Source organism: Sminthopsis crassicaudata, chromosome X (genome assembly GCF_048593235.1).
Source record: "Sminthopsis crassicaudata isolate SCR6 chromosome X, ASM4859323v1, whole genome shotgun sequence".
NCBI classification, from domain to species: Eukaryota; Metazoa; Chordata; class Mammalia; order Dasyuromorphia; family Dasyuridae; genus Sminthopsis; species Sminthopsis crassicaudata.
Window position 1 is genome coordinate 2678600 of NC_133623.1, and position 24576 is coordinate 2703175.

At 46.0% G+C, this 24576-nt stretch overlaps 1 protein-coding gene across 1 annotated transcript in view; it reads left to right on the plus strand.

Moving 5' to 3' along the window:
- Positions 1-1247: 1247 nt before the first annotated feature.
- The window catches only part of EDA (ectodysplasin A), a 173428-nt gene continuing 150099 nt past the window's right edge, over positions 1248-24576 (plus strand). The window contains exons 1-2 of the mRNA XM_074277650.1: positions 1248-1428; positions 1478-1770. Of these exons, the coding sequence (XP_074133751.1) occupies positions 1248-1428; positions 1478-1770 (474 nt within the window). The remainder of the gene's footprint in view (positions 1429-1477; positions 1771-24576) is intronic.

The following is a 24576-nucleotide window of genomic DNA, read 5'->3' on the forward strand; positions in this document are numbered from 1 at the left end:
AGCTCAGGCCCCTCGGGCTGGCCCCGGGAGCGGGTGCCCGGCTCCCACTGTATCCGTCTCTGTCAGACTGCCTCCCTCAGCCCCTGGCCCTCTGCAGTTCCCTCGGGCTGGCCCCAAGACTGGGTCCCTTGTGTTCCTTCTGGGTTCTGTGTCTGTGGTGGTCCCCCCCTCCCTCTCTCTTCTCTCCCCCCCTCCCGCCCCCCGCCTTTGGCTCCCAGGCCGCGGCTGCTCCTGGGATTCCTGTCCCGGCTTCGTCGGTGCGCCAGCTGCCTGCGGCTTGGACCTCGGCCCTGGCTGGCAGGTTTCATTCCAAAGCCATAACTGTTTTAATTACTTGGTCTGTGAAATCCCTGGAAGGGAGAAAGCGACCGAGAAGGGCTGCGCTGGGTTAGGTGGGGGCACTGGGAGGTGACGAGCAAACTTTTCTCCGCCCAAAGCTCGCTCTCCACTAGATTGGGGTCCGCGAGCACTTAGTTGGCGCCCGCTGTGTGCGGGGCAGGCACGGAGCGTCGAGGGGAAATCGAGGGGCGATCCAGCTCCTGTTGTCCCTTAGCGACCGAACCGGGCACGGGACCGGAGCTCGACTTTCCAGAGCGCCACTCGTTGGGGCTAGCCTCCCCCTGGCAGGCGCCCAAGGGTTAACTGGAGGCGGGGTCCCGAGCTGAAGGGCAGCCTCTCCCGCCAACGGGAACGGGAAAAGCGGGAAGCGGGGGGAGGAGCGAGCAGTCTGGGGCGGGGTCGCACGCGGCCCGACCCCGCCCCCTGAGCGAGGAGCTGGGGTGGAGTCGTGAGGGGGCGGGGCGCCGGGCGCCGAGAGGCGGCGCCGATAGGGCAGTGCAGCCGTCGCTCCGAGGCTGCGGGGCGGGGACAGGCCGCGCCCCCGCCTCCCTCCGCCCGCCCCCCCCTCCCGCGGAGTGGGGCCGCACACGCGGCTGCTCCCCACTCCGGCCCGCCCAGCCGCCGCAGCCGCCTCGTCCGTCTGTCGGTCCGTCGGTCCGTCGGTCCGTCGGTGCGTGTGTGCGTCCGAGGTGCAGCGGCCGCGGATGCCCCGAGCCCCAGGCCCATGGCCGCTCAGTAGACGCGCCTGACAGGGCTCCTTCCGAGAGTGCCGGCCCAAGCGAGCAGACGCGGCGGCGGCGGCGGCGGCGGCGGCGGCGGCGGCGGCGGCGGCGCGGGGCCCGCGGGCCTCCCGGGCGGACTGACGGGCGTGCGTGCGTGCGAAAAGTGCGGGAGGCCCCCCGGAGGCCATGGGTTTCGCCCAAGAGGCGGCAACGGCGCGAGGGGATCCCGGGCCAATCGGCGGGCCGGTCACCGGGCCGGGCCGCCGCCGGGCCAGCCAGCGGGGCTGCGGCTGTCGCGGGGGCCCGACTTTGGCGGGCGCCGGGAGCAGCTGCCGCCTCTTTCTGGCTTTCTTCGCGCTGTCGGCTGGCCCTCCACCTGCTGACGCTCTGCTGCTTACCTGGAACTGCGCTCTGAGCTGAGGCGAGAGTTAGCCGCCGAGGCTCGCCGCGCCCCCCGCCCCCCGCCGGGCCGCCCGCCGGACCCCCCGACGCTACAGTCGATGCCTCCCGGGACTCCTTGGCCGCCCGCCGCCGCCGCCAACGCGGGCAGCTGCCACATCAACTCCAACAGCAGCAGCAACAGCAGCAGCAGCAGCAGCAGCAGCAGCAGCAGCAGCAGCAGCAGCAGCAGCAGCAGCAGCTGTTGCCACCACCCGAACCCGAGCCCAGGAAACCGCCACTTCTCCCCGGCCCAGGGGACCCGCAGCAGGTGAGTCACCCCTCCTGTAGGGCGACCTAAGGAGGGAGGGAAGGGGGCTACCCACCTGCTCCCTGCCTACAATTGCCAATGTACCCAAGTCCCTAAATAACTGACAAAACTCATTTAAGTCCGTCACAAAGTAATAGACAAAGTAACTGGTAAAGTTACTTACAAAGTTGGTCACCAAGTAACTGGAAAAGTAACTTATAAGTTGATCACAAAGTAACCTACAGAATTACTTATAAAGTTGGTCACAAAGCAATTGGCAAAGTAATTTACAAAGTTGGTCAAAAAGTAACTGGCAAAGTTACAAAGTTGATCGCAAAGTCGATCACAAAGTCGATCACAAAGTCGATCACAAAGTAACTGGCAAAGTAACTCAAAGTAATTCATTAAGTCACAGCCCAACTGGAAAAGTAATTCAAGTCAGTTGATTTAAGGAAGCTCAGTTAACTGAAAAAGTAACTGTCACTGTCAGTCACAGAGGACTTGGGAAAAAAATTCACTAAGTTAGTCAGAGAGTACCTGGCCAAAAAACTAAGTCAGTTGGAAAGCAACTCAGTCCAATCACAAAATAACTGGCAAACTCATTAAGTCAGTTGCAAAGCAAATGGCAAAGTCGTTGAACTAACCAGGGAGTGGAGGCAGGTCCCTTGGAGGTACTGGTTAGCTTCATGCTTCAGGGCAACTACTACTGCTAAGAGCAGCTACAAGGCTGCCAGCAGCGGCCAGCTGCCAACAGCTTAAGTGAGTACTGTGTGCCTCAGGGAAGTAACTTTTTAACCAACTTCATGTCAGACCATGTGAGATGATTTGGTTTTTACCTGCAATTTGAGAGCCATACTAGCTGGGTCATTGCATGGGAAGAGCTCTCTACTTCCAAGCTATTTTTAAAGTCTGGGGGGGGGGGGAACTTCCCTTCCACCTTGTTGCGTGTTGTCTTTGTCTCTGGGGACTGAGGATGGGAGGGGGGATGTCCAGTAGCCACATGCTAAAGAAATGAGATCTCCCCACAGGAGCCAGAGGCAGTCTAGCAAGAAACTCTATTATGTATATATGAACTTTCTGGGGGTTTGGTTTGAACTGGTCAACTTTTAAAGCTTACTTTTTTTCTCCCCTCATCATTAACCCTTTGAGGGTACATGGAGAGCCATTCTATTGAAATGGAATTGTTTGTAAAGTGTAATAAATGCAGTAACACAGACTTCTGGCTTGATCGTAGAGCACTCATGTTGTGATCTCTTGGGAAGAAGGGGGCAAGTGGGGTCAGTCAGGTGCTTAAAAGGCCAAGGGTGACCCTGGCATTCTCTCCGAAATGTAAGAACTCAGTACCTTACTGTCAAGAGTGCAGGTGGGCATGTATTCACATGGCTGTGGAGCTGAGCATTAATTACCATTGAGGAAAACTGAATGTTGCTGAAACTCTAAGGCTGAAACTTTCTCTGGTTGAGATTGTGAAGTTACTTTGGAGCTTCTCTTGCTTTGCTAGCAGACTCCAACTTATAGAAGGGCTGATCAAAGAGGACAAGAAAAGTGAACTTGCTAAGCTTGAAACTTTACACACTGTGGCAAAATGATAACTGAGATTTTGGTCCTTTAAATAACTTTCTTCCCCCTCCTTCAACCTTCCTTTCTAGTAACTGAACCATTATGGAAGGGTAAAGGACTTCAGTATCCTTTTTGACATCCAAATTATAGACAATCCCATGTTTATAGTCTGTTGATCAACAGAATATCTGAACATTGGCTTGCTGGAGCTTCTGTTCTTGGAGAAAGGAAGCCGGGACTGATGGGTTTGGGTTATCTGTTGTCCTAGAGCATTTCATACCGTCCTGCATAAGTTTACTTCTACCTTCCTCTTAGGCCTGAAACTATGCTGTCTTTCTCACTAGTGTGCTGCAGACACAAGCACGCTAATACTTGATCTTCCTCTTGAGTAAGCTAGCGTGCCCCTTTCAGGGTCAGAGAGAGGATCTTGTTAGCTGGACTGATTTCAGCTGCAACTTCCCCATTTTCCTTGAAACTTTGATGCTCTCAGGAAAACTCAGGCACCTTTAAACATTAGCTTAGGTAAACGTCTGTGGATCTTGAAGGCAATGCTTTGAGTTTTCAGTGAGTGTCCAAGTTGATCCATTTCTAATCCAATGGCTCCTGTGAAGTTCTGGATCCAGTTTTTGGTGCTCTAGGGTGTCCTCTGCTTTCTGGACTGGGATATATAATTATAGTATGTGCTGACAGATATGGATTCACAAATAGGGAAGTAAACAGCTTTTTGGGTTCTGGCCGCATAGGTCGGATTTTCATATTTTATTTTTCAAAACAAACAGCTGCTGTGGCAGCAGTGGCTCTTGGGGAGAGAAAGATGAGAAATGTGCATATTCCAGTATGCCTTGTAGCAGAGACAAATGAATGGGGGAGAAACTCCTAGAAAATCTCAGGAAGACACCAGATACCGGTGTATGATGAAGTAATATACTTAGGCACCAGAGGCTTGGAGCTAGAAGAGACCCCCTCATTTTATAGAGGGAGAAACTGAAGCTCTGAGAAGGTAATTGACTTGCCTAAAGTCTCCCAGGCATTAAGGGCAGAGCTGAGACTGAAATCCTGATCCTGTGATTCCAGATCCAAAAAACTTTCCCCCAACAACATACTTTCAAACTCCACATAAGATGATTGCCTCTGAGTTCTTGGCTGCAACCCAGGCTTTAGGAGCTATTGTAGGCTGTTGTCTGAAGCTCCTGGCCCAGTGTCCTGCTGGGCCCCAAAGGCCAAGAATACAGGCAATGATGGGAAAGCAGGAAACATGATCTTCCCCTGGTACAAAACTGGGGGGGGGGGGAAGGAGGAGGGTACCAGAGGTGCTTCTGGTTGCTAATGCCCTTCCAGTAAGACACAACAGCTGGAGATGTTCCCAAAGAAGATCGCTAAATGGCTGGGGCCTGGGAGGGGTTGGAGCATTTTTAGTATAAGGAGAGACTACAAAGCCAAAGCCTCTCGAATTCGGAATGATCAGGGCTCAAAGGAAACGTGACTAGCTCTGAATTTATGCATTGTATAGACAGGATGAGGGGCTTGCTGGGACTCTGTTTAGGACAGACCTTTTGAAGTTTGTAGGTCAAATGTATGGAACTGCTATTTTGAGTAGCTGAGAATTTTATCTTTAGCATCTATTACTCCAAGAGGTGGGATAGGTAAAGATGGGATAGAGAAGTTTGTAAAAGATTGCATGGGTGAACCATTTTGGAAAGCAATTTGGAACTATGCCCAAAGGGCCATCCAACTGTGCATATCCTTTGATCCAGCAGTGTCTCTGTATCCCAGATCATAAAAAAGGGAAAAGGACCCACATGTGCAAAAATATTTGCAGCAGCCCTTTATGTAGTGGCGAGGAACTGAGTGGATGCCCGGCAGTTGGGGAATGGTTGAATAAGTTACAATCTCTGAATGTTATGGGATGTTATTGTTCTGTAAGAAACGATCGGCAGGATGATTGCAAAAAGACCTGGAGAGACTTACCTGAACTGATGCTAAGGGAAGTGAGCAGAATCATTGTACACGGCAACAAGATTCGGTGATGATCAACTCTGATGAACTTGGCTCTTTTCAACAATGAGGTGGTTCAGGCCAATTCCTACAGACTTGTGATGGACAGAGCCATCTACCTCCAGAGGGAGGACTATAGGGACTGAATGTGGATCACAACATAGGATTTTCACCTTTTTTTGTTATTTGTTCGCTTGCCTTTTTTTCCTTTTTGATCTGATGTTTCTTGTGCAGCAGGGTATTTGGAAAAATACAGTTAGAAGAATCGCACATGTTTAACCTATATTGGATTAATTGCTGTCTAGGGAAGGAGGGTGGGGAAAGAAAGGGAGAAAAATTTGGAACACTAGGTTTTTCGAGGGTGAATGTTTGAAAACTATTGTTGCATGGATTTTGAAAATAAAAAGCTCTTATTAAAAAGAAAAAAAAAAAAAGATTGGATGGATGAGTTAACTACCTGGCAAAGAATTCAGGAAGTGGGGATGGTATGGGGCATGGGGCATGTTTCTCCCCCCTGCACATGATAAGCTTAGGTAGCTACCTCTTCTTACAAAATGTCTCTTGATTACTTACAGCTGCTAGGCAAGATACTCGCCCCTTGGTCTGACCCAATATGGCATCTCCTATGTATCATCCCTTAAGTCTGGTTGGGAGAGATGAGTAAAATCAGTCAGTTCATAGACATTTATTAAGCACCTATTGTGTGCCAAGCACTATGCTAAACACTCTAAGTACAAAGAAAAGCAAAAAAAAAAAATAGCCCTACCCCTGGAGAAGTTCACAGTCTAAAGGGGGAGACAACATGCTGACAGCTAACTTCAAACAAGCTAGATGCAAGATAACTAGGAACTAATCGACAGGAGGAAGGCATTGGAATGAAGAGGGATTGGGAAAAGCTTCCTGTAGAAGGAGGGATTTTAGCTGGGATGTGAAGGCAGCTAGAAAAGCCAGGAGGCAGAGCTGAGGAAGAGGCCATTCCAGGCAGGGGGGCAGTGACCAACTAGTGAAAATGCCCAGATTTGGGAGATGGAGGGTCTTGGGGGTGGAACAGCAAGGAGGTTCCATGTCACTGGATTGAAGAGTGTGTATCAGAGAGTAAAGGTGAAGAAAACTGGGAAGGGGGGCAGGTTATAAAGGACCTTGAAAGCCAACTAGAGCGTTTTGTATCTGATTCTGGAGGCTGGAGAAACCACTGGAGTTATTGAGTAGGGGGCTTTAGGAAGCTAATAGAGCCAAGTGGAGGGTGGATTGCAGTAGGGAGAGCCTAGAGGCAGCCAGCCCTTCCCAACTATTGCAGTAGTCTAGATGCTACTCAAAATAGCAGTCCCATACATTTGACCTACAGACTGCCAAAGGTGAGGGCCTGTGCCAGGGTCGGGGCATTGTGAGAGCTGTTCCAAAGGTGAACTCAACCAGCTTTGGCAACAGCTTGCATGGGGGATCGGGGCGAGAGATCCCAGGACGACTCCGAGTTTGGGAGCCTGAGGGATGGGAGGCTAGTGCTGCCCTCCCTCTCCAGCATTGGGGGAGGTAACGAGGTCAGTTTTGAACGTGTCGAATTTAAGATGTCTACTGAACATCCAGCTGGAGATATCTGTAAGGTTCTTAGGGACCTGATAATTCAGTGTAAGCACATCGACGCCCTCTTGCCCTTTCAGTCTACTAACTGGGTCAGTAGGATCCCTATGCTATACAGCCATTTTAGCTTCCAAAGTTTTTGTTTGTTTGTTTGTTTGTTTTCTTGTATCCTCTGAGAAGCAGTGTGAAGTACTGGACAATGAACAGTCCTTAAAGCCGAAAGGCTCTGAGGTCAAGACCCCCTTGTGACACTCAGCTGACTCTGTGACCCTGGTCAAGTCACTCTAATTCTTAGGGCCCCAGTCTGTTGTCTAAGCTGGAAGTTGTTGAGAAGGTACTGCCCTACATTCACAGAGGGGGTTTCCTACGCTGGTGAAATCACAGGTCTTATCCTGTCTTGTGGCAATAGAGGGTAGTACCACTCTGTAAAGAGCTGCACCTAAGGCGAGAAGATCTGAATTTAAATCTACTCTCTGGCTGTGTGACTCTGAGTAAGTCCCTTAACATCTGTCTGCCTCAGTTTCTCCATCTGTGAAATGGGGATAATAATACTACCTACCTCCCCGAGTTATTGTGAGAATGAAAATAAATTCTTTGAAAACTTTAAAGTACCATATAAATGCTAGGTATTGTCATTGTCGCCATCATTACCATCATCATCATCGTTATTGTTGGGTGATGGAATAGTGGGAAACGGGAGTCAGAAAGACCTGCAATCTACTTCTGCCTTCGAGGAGGGCAAATCACGGAACCCCTTGGAACTTGGGTACCCCCTCTAAATCCAATTCCCTAAATTGTCAACGGGTTGAGCTTTGCATAGGGGAGGAAGTTGCTACCCTAAAACATTCACTGTCAGGCACTTCTCTGCAACTAGGAGCCAGGCCTCTGTTTCCTGGGCACCTTCCTACCTGGCCAATGACCATCTCTCTTGTTACTTGCATTTGTGTGGAGCTCAGCACAGTGCTCGTTGACCGTGCTAATACTGTTCGGGGCCGTGTTCACTTCAGCTCAGGGCTTTGTTTTCCCCAGCTCTGCTTCAGGTCCCCGTATGTATTCATCCCGCACAGTTGGGATTGCCGTTCTGCACAAGGTGCCATGGGAGAAATGAAGGACCAAGAGTCTCAAGGTTCCTGCCTTCTGAGATCTTAGAACTGATTCTCTTAAAGTGCCCATCTGCCTATTTCATTCCCCTACCCGATAAACTCTAGGGGCTCCGTAGGGCTTCTAGGAGCAAATGGAAAATCCTCCAATTGCCTGGCCAAGGCTCCACTCCCCAGCACCTTTGTATCTTCTTCTATCCCTCTCCCTCATCATGTACTCTGTGATCCAGGGATACTGAACTCTTTGCTATTCCTCCATTTCCTGCCTCCAGGCCTTTGCCCTGAGCTGCCTGCCCGAAATGCTCATTGCCACCTCCTGCTTTCCCTGACTTCCTTCATTTTCTAGCCTACATCCCACCTTCTGCAGGAAACCTTTCCCAATCCCTCTTAGTGTTAATGATTTCTTTCTTTTTAAAATGATCTCCAATTTATCATAGTCAGATCTCCTTTGAACATATTTGTTTCCATGTCATCTCCCCACCTTACCCTGTGGACTCTGAGAGCATCTGTCACTAGGGTCACACTAGCTCCAGGTGCTCACCTGGTCTGCAGGGATCTCACGAGGCAAGGCCCCAGCTTGCTGGGCGGGAGGACACAGACCGGGAGGGCTCAGTGTGAGGAGGCCTGGGTGGGCTAAGATCTGCAGCCCTGGAAGGAATGTCCATATCCATGAGATCATGGCCATTTGGGAATTTGCGTCAGCCAGGACAGCAAGTGATTAACTGGAAATCTAGCTTAAGTGTGTGGTCTTCTCCAGCATGAGAGCATCTTCGGAAGGGCCAGGGGGACTCCCAGGGGTATTGGGTCTTTTATCTTGGTGAGAGCCGATACTGGGTGTGAGGGAAGACAAGGAAGGTGTGTGCGGAGGCACATGAAGCTCCCAAGGAGCACTCTTTAGTTCTTGGCTAAGGATGAAAACTAAATGATTTGTTTATTTGTCTCAAGCTGTGTGTGGGAGTGATCTGCTCTGTGATAGAGCAGGCACAACTCTGGCTCCCTAGCCTAGGCTCCTCCTCCTCCTCCTCCTTCTCCTTGCTTCTTTCTTCTTGTTCTCCTTAGGATGTTGGATCCAAGAGCAATCTTTCTAGTGCACAAAGCTGGGCATGAGTGAGGGAGGAGAGACTTAATTTGGTGGTGATGAGAAAGAGGCTCTTCCAAGCTCTCACCTTATGCTGCTCTCCTTTGTTTTTGTCTTTTTAACAAGACATTGTTATTTTGTTTTTATCTCACTTATAGTTCTTCCTGTATTTTCTCCCTCCCCACTTTGAGAGAGACAGCTCATAGAACAAAGAGTTATTTTGGAAAAGATGAAAAAGAGGATGAAGAGGGGGAAGTCAGCAAAATGGATGAGTGTGTTGATTTCACATAGACCCTGCTTCTCATGTCTCTTCTTTGGGACTCTATTGATTTTTTGTAACTCTTAAAATATTTTTATTTCTTTTATTAACTATTTCTCATTGACATTTTAAAATATTTTTAACATTCATTCTCTAAAACGATGAGCTTGACCCCTCTGAGGTACCACTTTATACCTCTCAGATTGGCTAAGATGGCAAGCAAAGATAACAATAAATGTTGGAGGGGATGTGGGAAAGCTGGGACACTGATGCATTGTTAGTGGAGTTGCAAACTGACCCAACCATTCTGGAGAGCAATCTGGAACTAGGCCCAAACTTTTGCATACTCTTTGATCCAGCCGTCTCACTACTGGGTCTGTATCTTAGAGATCATCAAAGAGGGAGAAGGACCCACATGGGCAAAAACGTTTGTGGCAGCCCTTTTTTCTGGTGGCAAGGAATTGAAAATTGAGTGGATGCCCTCAATCAGGGAATGGCTGAATAAGTGATGGTATATGAATGCCATGCAATATTATTGTTCTGTAAGAAATGAAGAGCAGGCTCATTTCAGAAAAGCCCGGAAAGACTTACACAAACTGATGCTGAGTGAAATGAGCAGAACCAGGGGAACACTGTGCACAGTAAAAACGAGATGAACTATGGCAGACTTAGCTTTTCTCAGCAATACAATGATCCAAGATACTTCAGTAGACTTATGGTAGAGAGTGCTATCCACGTGCAGAGAAAGAACTATGGAGACCAAACATGGATCGAAGCAAAATATTTTCACTCTTTTGTTGTTGTTTTCCACTTTTGTTCTGATTTTTCTTTCCCAACGTGCCTCGTGTGGAAGCACATTCAGGAGTTGATGGTATGTATATAACCCATATTGGTTTGCTTGCTATCTTGGGGAGGGAAGGAGAAAAAAATTGCAACTTCAAATCTTGCAGAAATGAATGTTGAAAACCATCTTGTAATGGGAAAACTCATATACCATTAATATAAAAATTAAATAAAATAATTACACGTAAAAAAATCAAATGTTGAGTTTGAAATTCGCATCTTTCCTCCCACAGCTGACAAGGCAAACAATGTGATATTTTTTTTTTTTTTTTTTTTTTTTTATTATATTATTATTTTTTTAATTTTTTATTTTATTTTATAATTATAACATTTTTTAACAGTACATATGCATGGGTAATTTTTTACCACATTATCCCTTGCACTTACTTCTATTCAGATTTTTTCCCTTCCTCCCCCAACCCCCTCCCCCAGATGGCAAGCAGTCTTATATATGTTAAATATATTACAGTATAATTTAGATACAATATATGTGTGTAGAACCGAATTTTTTTGTTGCACAGGAAGAATTGGATTCAGAAGGTAAAAATAACAGTTTACATTCATTTCCCAGTGTTCCTTTTCTGGATGTAGCTGGTTCTGTCCATCATTAATCAATTGGAATTGGATTAGTTCTTCTCTATGTTGAAGAAATCCACTTCCATCAGCATACATCCTCGTACAGTATCATTGTTGAAGTGTATAATGATCTTCTGGTTCTGCTCATTTCACTCAGCATCAGTTGATGTAAGTCTCTCCAAGCCTCTCTGTATTTCTCCTGTTGGTCATTTCTTATAGAACAATAATATTCCATAACATTCATATACCATAGTTTACCCAACCATTCTCCAATTGATGGACATCCATTCATCTTCCAACTTCTAGCCACTATGAAAAGGGCTGCCACAAACATTTTGGCACATACAGGACCCTTTCCCTTCTCTAGTAGTTCCTTGGGGTATAAGCCCAGTAGTAGTATGGCTGGGTCAAAGGGTATGCACATTTTGATAACTTTTTGGGCATAATTCCAGATTGCTCTCCAGAATGGTTGGATTCTTTCACAACTCCACCAACAATGCATCAGTGTCCCAGTTTTCCCACAGCCCCTCCAACATTCATCGTTATTTGTTCCTGTCATCTTAGCCAATCTGACAGGTGTGTAATGATACCTCAGAGTTGTCTTAATTTGCATTTCTCTGATCAATAGTGATTTGGAACACTCTTTCATATGAGTGGAAATAGTTTTAATTTCATCATCTGAAAATTGTCTGTTCATATCCTTTGACCATTTATCAATTGGAGAATGGCTTGATTTCTTATAAATTAAAGTCAATTCTCTGTATATTTTGGAGATGAGGCCTTTATCAGAACCTTTAACTGTAAAAATTTTTTCCCAATTTGTTACTTCCCTTCTAATCTTGTTTGCATTAGTTTTGTTTGTGCAGAAACTTTTTAATTTGGTGTAATCAAAATGTTCTATTTTGTGATCAATAATGGTCTCTAGTTCTCCCTTGGACACAAACTCCTTCCTCCTCCACAAGTCTGAGAGGTAAACCATCCCATGTTCCTCCAATTTATTTATGATTTCGTTCTTTATGCCTAAATCTTGGACCCATTTTGATCTAATCTTAGTATGTGGTGTTAAATGTGGGTCCATGCCTAGTTTCTGCCATACTAATTTCCAGTTTTCCCAGCAGTTTTTGTCAAATAATGAATTCTTATCCCAAAATTTGGGATCTTTGGGTTTGTCAAAGATTAGATTGCTATTTTTATTCACTATCTTGTCCTGTGAACCTAACCTATGCCACTGATCAACTAGTCTATTTCTTAGCCAATACCAAATGGTTTTGGTGACTGTTGCTTTATAATATAGCTTTAAATCAGGTACACTTAGACCACCTTCCTCTGACTTTTTTTTCATTACAAACAATGTGATATTGATTTATTCCTGTGAGGTCAAAACCCATTTCCATATTAGTCACATGGAACACTCACTCTCAATTGTTTCTGACGTGGGAGTCATCTTGTAGATTGCTTACTTCATTCCGGATCAATTCTTTCAGTTCTTCCCAGGCTTCTCCATTTCCATCATGGTGGCCATTTCTTAGGGCACAGCAAGCTCCTTTTACCTTCATACCCCACAGTTTGTTTAGGCCTTCCCCAGTGGATGAGCGTCTTCTTTGTTTGCAGTTCTTTGCTCCCCTCCAAAAGTGCTGCTAGGACTATTTGGGCACATAGGGGGACTTGCCTCTGGCCTCCTGGAGGTATATGCTTACTGGTGGAATCTCTGGCCCAAGGAGAGCGAGGTTTCAGTCACTTTCTTTTCATATTTCCCAATTCACTTCCCAAATCATAGCCAAGGAGCAGTCCACATTCATTGTGTTTACTTCTTTCAGTCTCCCCGCCTGTTGCAATCCAGTGTCCGACCTCATCACTCAGCAATGCTTCTTTCCCAAGTCACCAATAATCTTTTAATAGCTAAGAGGATCTTTTCTCAGTCTTTCCCCTTCTTGGCTTTTCTGTAGCATTTGGTGCTGCTGATCATTCTTTCTTCCTGGATACCCAGATGCCCTTCTCTGGGTTTTTGTGATACGGCTTTCCCTTGGTTCGCTTCCTCCCTGTCTCACTGCTCCTCATCCTCTCTGTGGTTTGTCATTCACGTTATGCTTCCTAATCGGGTGTCCCTTAAGGCCCCATTCTGGGCTATGTTCTCAGCTCTCCCCACGTTCTCTCACTTGGTGACTTCGTCGCCTCCCATTGGTTGGGATCATTTCTATGCAATAGCTTCCCAGATCTGGATCTCAGTCTCTTGGTTGTGCTTCAGTCCCTCGTCACTGCTTGGACACCTTGAGCTGAATGTTCTCTAGGCAGCTCAAACTCAGCTCTTCCAAAACAGAACTCAGATGATACGGGCCTGAGATGAGGTGGTGGCCTTGTGAGTAGAGAGAGGTGCCAGGTGAGTGAGACTGAGCTAGGAGCAATAGGATCTGGCAACTGTGGGTTACTGGAGAGAGGAATCACAGGGATGGCAAGGTCACAGACCTGGGAACCTAAAAAGATAGCAGTGCCTCTATAGCCTTCTCATGCTTGAACACTCTTGCAGCCCCTTCCTCTAATTGGTCACTTCTTCCTGGTACCTCCATTTAGGGGGGAAAATGTAAAGGGCTAGAACTGAGCTGATGTATTTAACCTAGATGCAAGGTAACCAGCACTTAGGGCTAATTACCAATTGGACAATATGCTTAGAGAATGATCCTCCCCAACTATTCTGTGCTGGCTCCATTGGTGGTGGGTGTGGACAAAGAAGGAAAAGAGAGATGAGAGGGTGGAGTAGGACCGGCAGGATCATTCTTTTGGGGGTGGAGAGAGAGGAAGGGGGTATGGAGATTGCTAGATCTAATCCCCTGACAGGGAGCCCAAAAGACCAAGAATAAAGACTTCTGCTTATCCTGACTCCGGCTGATTTTAAAATATCCAGTGCCACAACAGGAAAAGTAGCTTCCTGCTTCCAGGAAAGAGGGTCTTAGTTTGTGTCAATTGCCTTTCTCTTGGTTATCTGGTCAGAATCATCATGTAGATTGCTTCCTTCCTTCTGTATCAGTTCTTTCAGTTCTTCCCAAGCTTCTCCATTTTCATCATGTGGGCCATTTCTTAGGGCACAGCAAAACTCTTTTGCCTTTCCTTTTCCCCTTTTCCCTTTTCCTTTTCTTTTGTCTACATCTGTTGCCTCCAGGACTCAGTGACTTTGGTCTAGCCAAACTTCTTGTTTTCCATTTTTTCTTTAACAAAATTAAATGCTAGTTTTTCCAATATAGCCATATTTTTCTCCTTTCCCCATAACCTCCACTGGAAAAAGGGAAAACTAAATCTTTGCAACAATTCGGCACAGTCAAGCCAGAGCAATTCCCACGTTGGTCACATCCACCAATGTGTGGCACATCCTCCCTATTTTGTCCATTGCCTGTCAGTCAAGAGGTAGCTAGCACACTTGGCCATCAGCCTTGGTTTTCTGGAATTATGGCCGATCATCACTCTAGTCAGAATTCTGAAGTTCTAAAAATTGTTCCTTTTTACAATGTTGCTCATCAACTAGACATTGTTCTCTTGTTTCTTCTCACTTTGCTCTGGATCTGTTTGTAGGTTTTAGTTTTCTCAGGTTTCTCTAAAACTATCTTTCATCACTTCTTATATAATCCAATAGTATCCCATTATAGTCATGTAGCATCTTTTGTTAAAAACCATTCCCCAACTGATAAGCTCTCCCTTAGTTTGAACTTCTTTGCAGCTCTCTCTGGGGCAACTAGGTGATGCAATGGACAGAGCAGCAGCCCTGAAGTCAGGAGGACCTGAGTTCAAATGTGACCTGAAACATTTAACACGTCCTAGGTGTGTGACCCTGGGCAACACCCTTAACCCCAAGTGCTTCAGCAAAAAAAAAAAAAAAAAAGTATGTTCTCTCTCTCTATACACACACACACACACACACACACACACACACACACACACACACTATGTGCTGAGTCAAACACAATAGTCAGATGGCCCCTGCCCTTAACGAGCTTCCATTCTATCCGGGTGGGGATGGGGGGGGGGGCAGGAACAACACTTAGGGAAGGTTTCAGCTGCAAGCCCCATGGAAGTAAAGGTCCCATGATCCTTAGGGTGGAGCAGCAAAGCAGATGCTCAGGTCTTTTTAATATCATTTCCACTGATGAAATCATGAGTTTCTGACATTGAGCCATTGGACAGGGCTAAGAACTTGGGGGCCTCTTCTCCGTGGGAATAACTTTCTTTTCATGAGGATTTCCAGACTAGGCAGGAAGGCTGGTTGTTTAGGGCATGCCGCCATTCCCAGGCTCTTGGTTGGTGACAATGGATCAGTAGTAGTTGCTGGTGGTGATGGGGAAGGCAAGCCCCCTTAGAAGCCCATGAAGGCTACAGAAGCTGGGCTAGAAGCAGGAAGGGTGATTTAAGCCCCTCAACATTTGGCATCTTCCATTTTTGTTAACATTGCCAATTTGCCAAGTCTGGGCTGGAATCACAGAGTTTCTTTAATTTGCATTTCTCTATTAGTGATTTGGAGTGATTTTGTCATGTGGCTAAGGAGAAGTTGGGTTTCTTCAAGTGGGGGATGGATAGCGACTCCTGGTCAGAAGTGTTCTAGAGTGTTTCGGTTCTGGGAGGGGCTTGGGGATGCTCTGTGTTCAATTCTGAGGTTTTATGACAAAGAAGCTTCAGTGCTGGCAAAATACAAGCAGAGCCACTGGCAAGGAGCAGAAGGGAGAGGAAGTGGGGGCAAATCTCTCCTTTGGGCTGGTGAGCCTCAGGGGACCTTGAACTGCTCAACTGGCACAGGTCACAAGGTTAGACATTATACTGTATGTACTAAGGAAGAAGGATGGAGCCTGGGGCCGATGATCCTGGCTTTTCTTTACATAGCTGTAGCTTTAGCAGCGAGACGTGTTTTTTTGCTCAGAGGATAATAGGATTTCGGACCTGAAACTATCTAGTCCACCCTCATTTTTCAAAGGCTCTGAGAGGGGCGAGGTCTTACCCAGAGATCTTGTTATTTCTCTGGGTAGTCAGGAACTCTGACTCTCTTGTTCTGTAGATTGAAAATGCAGGATGAGAAGGGAAGTGACTCGTTCAGAATTAAATAGGTAGGAAGGCAGGAAACATCAGAACTCCATTAAAAGCTAGGGCAGCTTGCCCCTCAGTCCATTTTTATTCCATTGGCTCAGAAGAATCCGAGCCAGTCACCTAGGAAAATGACATGAGAAGGAGAGCTCCAGAGACTTCCGTTTCCCATCAGCTTGTTCCAGCGTAACAAAGACCAAATCATCAAGAGAACACGGTGTCCTTGTTTGCCAAGAGGACAGTGCTATATTTCTTCGTGTTTGTTTTTCAGCATCAGGCTTCTTTTGTGTTCTTTTCATCTTATTGCTTGTGGTCATTGTGTAGATTGTCTCTTTATTCAAATCTCCCCATGTTGCTCTCAATTCCTGATCACTTTATATTGTACATTAACATTTCACCATTTTGTTTAGCTGTGTCCCCAATCGATGAGTTTATTCTTTGTTCCCAATTTGAAAAAAAAAATTTTTCTGAATCTAAATACCAAAAAGAAAGAGCATTTTCATGTACGTGCAGAACATAAAAAGAGAAAGGTCTATGAAACAGTGAACCTCCACTTTATGCCACTCCCTTAAAAAATAAAGCGATGCAGTATAACTTGCAAAATTAGCCTGCTTGTCTGTATTCCCTTCTGAACTTTCTTCTGTGCATGTTTGGTAATGGTTCCCTTTTTTCTTGGCAACCCTATTGCAACATTCCCCCTTCCCATTCAAACAAACAAACAAACAAAACCTCCGCCTCACAAATAGACTCAAGCAAAACAAAGCCACAAAGCGTCCGAGTCTAAAAATGCGTTTCTCTTTTTCCACCTTAATTCCATCATCTCCCTGTCAGGTTGTGCTTTAGTCACCAGTCCTCTGGAGACACGCTTGGCCATTGATCAGAGTCCTTAAGTCTTTCAAAGTTTTTTTTTTTTTTAATGTTGTTGTCATTGTCCTGGTTCTGTTCACTTCACTCTGAATCAGTTCGTATAACCCACAGTTCTCCAAAATCATCTAATTTGACCTTTTTTTTTTTGGCTGAGGCAATTGGGGTTAAGTGACTTGCCCAGGGTCACACAGCTAGGAAATGTTAAGTGACTGATGCCAGATTTGAACTCAGGTCCTCCTGACTTCAGGGCTGGTGCTCTATCCCCTGCACTACTTAGCTGCCCTTAATTTGATATTTCTTATGGTACAATTGAGTGGCTGGGTGGAGTAGTGCCCAGTCTCAAGTCAGGAACGCCTGAGTTCAAATGTGACCTCACTATGTCACCGTGGACAAATTACTTAACCCTGTTTGCCTCAGTTTCCTCATCTGTAAAATGAGCCGGAGAAGGAAAAGGCAAAATACTCCAGGATCTCTGCCAATAAAACCCCAAAAAGGCTTGTGAAGAATCACAATTAAAAATGACTAAACAACAACAGAGTGCTGCAATGAGATTTCGTTCCATTCATATCCCACGGTTTGTTCAGTTGAATTTTAAAAAGCAAAATCAATTATTGTCCACTGGGGCGTGAGAGGATGAGAGAGAGAGAGAGTTAACCCTTTACAGGAATCCCGTGGTGAATTCTTTGCAAAGTGAATAAGATCCTGCGTTATGAAGCCGCCTCTGACTAGGGCTCTTTATGGGAAGTGTGCCTATGAAGTGTTGAGACTTGTTAGTGTGGTCCTTGGAAATGACTCTCTGCACGTAGTAGCTGTCCTCCATCGTTGTTCTTCCCAATCACTCCATAAGCTCGATGGATCCTTGGCCGCAGCTCTCGAGTCCAGCCCTGTCCCTTAAATTGGGAATCCCTCATCTACAGCTATCCTGTTCAGCCGTCATCTGGTCTTTCCTTCGGTCACTGGGAGCTCATTACCTGATTTGGGGCAGCCTGCTTTATTTTTGGATGATCAGCTCTTAGTAAGTTCTTCCCTAAATATGGGACCAAAGCTACTACCTTCCAGAGACTGGCAGGATAACCCTCACCTGTCTTCCACTCCCAATGTTGTATCAGTGCCTCAGAAAGCAGAGCCAGGCCATTTTGTTGTTTCTCCTCCTCCTCCTCCTCCTTTCTCCCCAGCCCTTTATTGTGATTTCTCATTTAACTATCCAGTGGGGTAGGCAAGGCAAGTCTTCCCATTTTAGCAAACTGGGAAACTGAGGCTGTGAACTGAGAAGCAGCAAACGTCAGCATCGGCCACATGAACCAGGGCCTCTGGCTCTTGGTTCTTTCCCCTATTGCACCTCGTCCTCAGCAGCAGTTCCTTAGAATATTCCCTTACATTTGCATTGCGTCTCGTGAGAGGTATTAGAGCCCAGGGAATGAACGTGCCAGTTGAAAGCTGCTGAAGCCATTGCCAGGAGAGAAGGGGACAGGAGGCTATGACCTCATGATCTAAGCTCCAGAGTTATGGCAGAATTGAGGGGAAAGAGCCATTCTAGTGTCAAAGCTGCCCCCCCACTCATCACCAGCTCCCCCAAACTGCATGGGGCAAGGGCCAAGAATTTTGGACCAGTTGGAATCGAGGGAGGATTTCATCTCAGGCTGCCATCTGGTATTAACTCATTTTTCTTCCTGATTCTCTAATACTGGAAATTATTGAGAAGGTGCCCAGCTGCCTGGGTAGAGAGAGTTCCTAAACTGATAGAATGACAGGACCAGGGAAATCAAAAACAGGCTTCCGACTTAAGTGATCAGCTCGGTCTTTATCTTGCAGCTGCTGTTGGTCTCCTCTAAGTTTGGCTCTCTGGGATGGAGAATTGGTTGCTCTGCCCTCGGTACAGCACGGGGTTTTGCAAACATGTGAGGCGAATAGTCCAAAAGCCTGTGATGTGGGAGCACATGGAGACCTGGGTTCACAGCTGACCTCTGATGGATAAGCTATCTTTAATCTTTGTTAGAACCTGTATGAGCTTGCGTATGTCATTTTCCTTTCTGGGCTTCAGCTCCCCATCATGAGAAGGTTGAGCCAGATGACTTCTCAAGGCCTTTTTTCAACCCTAGACCTGAGATCTCAGGGTTCTCAACCCATCATGATACACACAAGAGTCATTTGAATAATGAGCCTCCCCCCCCCCCCCATCAGCTCATACTTCTTTTGCTTTCTCAGCTCTGACTAAAATGCAACATTTGGTATTTGGACAAAAGATACTAGAAGGGGACAGTAAATGTAAGGCGGAAGAGTAAATTGGGTGGGTGGGTGGGTAGGTATGGGGGGAGGAGGCAGAGAGAGAGAGAAAGAAAGAAAGAAAGAGGGGGGAAGGGAGAGAAATAAGAGGGAGGGAGAGAAAGAGAGAGAAGGAGGGAGAAAGACAGAAAGAAAAAGAGGGAGAGGGAGACAGACACAGATGTGGGGGGGTAGCCACTGAAGAGGCCCATATTCTTTCAAACTCTGTGGAAGGAGCCTGAGTTACTAGAGGGGTACTAATGCTAAAGAAGAGCTTTTAGGAATGGCTGAATGAGGGTCTGTGGGAACTTTCATTTATGTCCCTCCTGGAGGCTTTCATGATGGAAACTGTTCAGAGCCCTGACTGGCCTGTTGAGCAAGTTGCCTGGGAGAATCTGACTCTGTACAATAAGAAAAACAGGACCACATAGACAGTAGCCTGACTTCCTTTGCTGAGAGCTGGGAAATAGAATCTTCAAGCCAGCAGTGGCTTGAGCAGCCTCCATTATTTAAGCCCTCTCTTGAGGGGCCCCCAGTGTGCATTCTGCTTTTACAGAGTTTTTTCATCAACAAAATGTTCCTTATGTTAAGCTGAAACCTTGCCTCTTTATAATTTCTATTCTTGATCCCTCTGAAGGCAAACAGAATTGTCTGAGCCCTTTTGTTTTGGTCCCAAAGGACCAAAATGGTCAACATTTTGTCTCTGGGTGCTAGATTTAATGAAATAATATCGGTAGAGGGCCTGGCACATAGTAGGTGCTTCATAAATGTTCATTTCCTTCCCTTAGCCCTAAGTCTGCAGCAGACTCATTGCCCCTATGGCTTTAGATGAATCACTCTTGTTCTCCTTCATGGTCTCTTCTATAAAATAAAGGGCTAGATTGGATGGCCACAATGGGCCCCTTCAACCCAGAGAATTCAATATCTTGCTCTGACATCTCAGGTATGCTGGGAACCTCTGTGTGTGTGTGTGTGCGTGCGCGCGCGCACCAATGTGCGCGAGCGCGTAAGAGAGAGAGGGGTTGAAGAGGAGGGAATGAGGGGGACGGGTGTCCATTCTCAAACTGAAGACTTTAACCCAGTCCACACTGATTTACAACTAGAGGGAACACCTGGAATCATCTAGTCCGATGCTCTCGTTTTCCCGAGGGAGGATTCTGAGGTCTCAGGAGGGCAAGGACCACTCCAAGGTCACAACCTAATCATTTGACTCTTGGGAATGAATCTGAGAGACATTTGGCAGCCAGTCTCTTACACTTGGCAGCTTTGGAGTCGGTGGCGGGGAGGGATTCAAATGCTCTAATCAAGACCATTCCTCGCTGACTGTAACAGCCTTTCTAACTGAAATATTTGTCCTGGTCTAGCACTGAGGGCCTCTTAAAGAGAAAAAGACAAACTCCCTCTAGCTACAATAGGCCTCAGAATCAATTCTCTGTTAGGTAAGAAGATATATATTCAGTACACTTTTGACTTCTCAAGGGAGGAAGAGAAAAACTTTGGGGTTTTGTCATTTTATATCACAGTGCTTGATTAAGCTGGATTGAATTGATTTCAATGCATATAAAGTCCCCTCATTTGAAAATTTCTAGATACAGGTTTCTATGACCTTGGGTTGAGGTTTGCCAGCAACATACAATCCTAAACTCTTTGAGCTGGAAGGCACCTTGGAGGTCAGCTGGGCTTTGGCTTTAATCCAGTTTGAGGGAGCTCACTATTGATAGCCCATTTTGACAGGGAAAGCCCACCTTGGCATTGAGTTCAAATTAGCCACTTCTTTTCCCTACTTCTGCCCACCTGGGGCTAAACAGAACCTGGCCGATCATTCCTTCATATAATGGTTCTTTAACTCTTTTGTAGAATATGAGAGTTGGAAAAAGAGCTCCAAAAAGAGCTCAAGGTTATCTAGTGAGAAGTAGGACATAAGCAGGTACGATGGATGACTTGTACGAGGTTACACACTTTGTTAGAAGCTGGGATAGCACTAGAATCCTGGTATCTTAAGTGCAGAAGTGCATTTGCCTCTGTGTCACCACAGCAAACAGCCCTCTTGCTGTTGTTGGTCTTCAATATCATTGGATCAGACTAATTTGGAAGATATCTCAGAGGTCACTTAGTCCAATCAGCTTCTGACTTGGAATCCCTTCTACTGAACGCCTGACAAGTAGTCACAAGTAGTCACTCTGCTTGCATACCTTTCAGGATGAGGAATCTGCTATGTCTGAGGCAGCTTATTCTGCCTTTGAGACACTGTCGAGCCTTAATCTTAATCGGGCTCTTTGCCACAATGGGCCCTAGGCTAATCTTTCTTACATCTGATAGCTTTTCAAATCTTTGTCTGTCCGATAAGCATTTTATTAAGCGTCTACCACGTGTCAGATGTTGTTTCCTTAGGCGTTAGTGAAGCAAAGAAAGGTAAAAGGCAGTCCTTGCTCCCAAGTAGCTTATAATCTAATGGGGAGATGGAAACAACTATGTATAAACAAGGTTTGGAGGAGAAAAATGGGAGATAATCAAGAGAGGGCAGGTACTAGCTTTAGGGAGGATCATGGAAAATAGAATTGTAGCTGGAAAGGGAAGAAGCCTGAAGTGCTCTCATTCCTCACCTGTGCCTCCAGGATTCTGGATTTGGCCAGTGTCACCAATCACAGAGTGCATGGTGGGGGACAAATTGTGAAGAATTTTGAATTTCAAACTGAGAATATATACATATATATATATATATATATATATATATATATATATATATATACATACATACACACACACACACACATATATATATATATATATATATATATACATACACACACACACACACACATATATATATATGTATATTTGAATTCTAGGGTTGGGGAACCACTGGAGTTTCTTTTTTTATTTAATGTTTTTTTCCCCAAACATGTGTAAAAGCAATTATAATGTTCTTTTTCCCCCCAAAATTTTGATTTCCAAATTTTCTCCTTCTCTCCCGTAGTCAAATACTTCTTCAGTATTTTTTGTGCCTCATTTACTAAGCTTTTGACTTTTTTTTTCATGACTCTATGGCATCACTTGTATTTTTCTTCCCATTTTTTCCTTCTACTTCTCTTACTTGATTTTCAAAAATCTTTTTTGAACTCTTCCATGGCCTGGAAGCCAATTCATAATTTTTTTGAGACTTTGGATGCAGGAATTTTGACTTTCTTGCCTTCTTCTGAGTGTGTTTTGAGCTTCCTTATCACTATACTAACTTTATATGGTCAGAATTTTTTTTCTGTTGTTTGCACATTTTTTCAGCCTATTTCTTGACTTTTAACTCTAGTCTGTACTGGGGTCCCAAGTGGAGGAAGCACTTTCTTGAGCTTTAGGTTTTTGTGCAGCCATTTTCCAAGGTAATTCTGGAGATCTGTACGTTTTTGGTTTTTCCAAGCTGCTGTGATCTAGGGAGAGGTGCATTTAGTACTCTCCTGTAGCATGTACTGGTTTGTGAGTGACCAGAAGCACTATTTTCAACCCTAGAACTGTGACCAGGGTCCTTGCTTCCCTGCTGCCACAAGATCTCTTGCTCACTAGTTTTCCTCTGGAATGCTGGGACTAAGACCCAGGATTTCAACCCAAATATAAATATAAGCAATGCCACAGAGTCCTCCCCCTGCCGCCAGAAAAGGAACCCCTGTAAATCTCCTGATTTCTTGTTCCATCCCCTTACCATATGGAGACTGAGAGGTCAGGAAACTGATTCAGTTGCCTCAAGGCCTGCTCCTGGTTTCCTGGTACCCTGTCTGTGCTGGACTCCACTCCTTCTCATCCTGATGCAACAGACCTCTCCTACCAACTTTCTAAGTTGTCTTGGACTGGAAAATGGTTTCACTCCATCTTTTTGTGGGTTCTGCCACTCTAGAATCTTAGTCATTATTTAAGGGTATTTGGAGGGGGTTGACAGAGAGCTCTGCCATCTTGGTTTGATCCACTGGAATTTCTTGAATTGGTGGGGGTAGGGATGGGGACAGGGCCAGAGGTGGGAGTTTGGCGACAACTTGGTTGGGCTTATTAGATAACTGAGTGCGGGAATGGGGTAAGATAGTGGCGGTGAGACCAAACAGAAGGCTGTTGCACTAGTCCAGATGTGAAGTAATGAGGGTAGGGCTGGTGACAGGAAAGGGGTGTATGCAAGACATGATAAGAGGGCAGAAACTCTGGATATGGAGATGATAGAAAAAGGAAAAGAGTCAAGGATGACGCCTGGATTTTGAGTCTAGAGAAAAGGGAGACAGTGGTCTAGTGGTACCGAGAGTAATGGGGAAGTTTGTAAGGGAAGAGAGTTTAAGAGGAAAGAAAATGAAGTCACTTGTAGAGTTTAATATATGGAGGCCACATCCAGTTTGAGCCATCTAAGAAACTTTTGAAGGTGGGAGACTGAAGGTAAGGAGAGAGGTTAGGAACGAAGGAGTAGATCTGAGAATCATCAGTGTGGAAATGTAATTGAAACCATGGGAGCTGATGAGATCACCATCAGTCTGCTTGCATGTTTTTGTAGAGTCTGTGAGCTAAGGATGGGGTTTGCATTTTACAATACAATAAAACTATTTAAAAATGCAAAAGCCATTCTTAGCTCAGAGTACAAAAATCGGCAGTTCGCCAAATTCTCCAGGGACAGAGCCCTAGAAGACACCCATGGGTGTGACCTGGAGGATTAGCCAGCCAAGGAAACTAAGGTGTCAGACAGGTGGGAAGAGAGAACCCGGAGAGAGGAGGGGTGTCACCAAGCAAGTGATTGACAGTCTCCAAGGCTGGCAGAGAGGTCTGGGAAATGAGAATGGAGAAAATGATTGGGCAATTAGAGGTCATGGCTAAATGGGTGGAGAGCGGTTTCAGTGAAGCTGGATGGAAGGGAGATGAGAAAAGGAAGCCGAAGCACTTAGTGTAGATGGCCTTCTCGAGGCGTTTAATCACAAAGAGGAGAAGAGAAATGGGAATGTCACTTGTGCAGATGGAGAAATCGGGTCGGTGGTTTTTGAGGAGGGGGGAGACTTGGGCGGGTTTGTAAGCAGTAGGGAAGCAGCCAGTGGACCAGGAGAAGCGAGAGATCAGTGATGTGGAGGCAATCTGCTGCAAAAGATGGGATGGAATGAGGATCACGTGTACATGTGTAAAGGGATTGGCCTTAGGAAGGAGAAGGGCCACCACTTCATGGGAGACACAGGTGAAGGAGGTAGTAGTGGCAGAAGATATCTGAGAGAGAGAAGCTGGAGAAGAGGGGAGAAGGAGCCCCTGGCAAAACTTGTTTCCCTAATCTTCTCGAGGCCAGACACCCCTGGGCACTTCAGCTGCCTTTTGTACTCTGCTTGTCCTCTTCTGCGCTTAGTCCGGCCTGGCAGGGTCCTTCTAATGTGTGACCCCCAAACTGAACTCCTGGCTCCTCCCACCTCCTTTCAACCTCCTTTTAATTGCTGTTTCTCCCTTTTAGAATGCCAACTCCTGGAGGATGGGAGCCGTTTTGCTTTTTGCTTGGATTTGTATTCCCCACATGCAGCCCAAGTCTTGGCGCCTCTGTGAACACAGCCTAAGATCCCATCCATTTTTTTTAAATGCTGATGTCCCATTGATTCATGCCGAGCTTTCGATTCATTAAGCTCCTCTATCTTTCCCACAAACTAGTGTTTAACCTC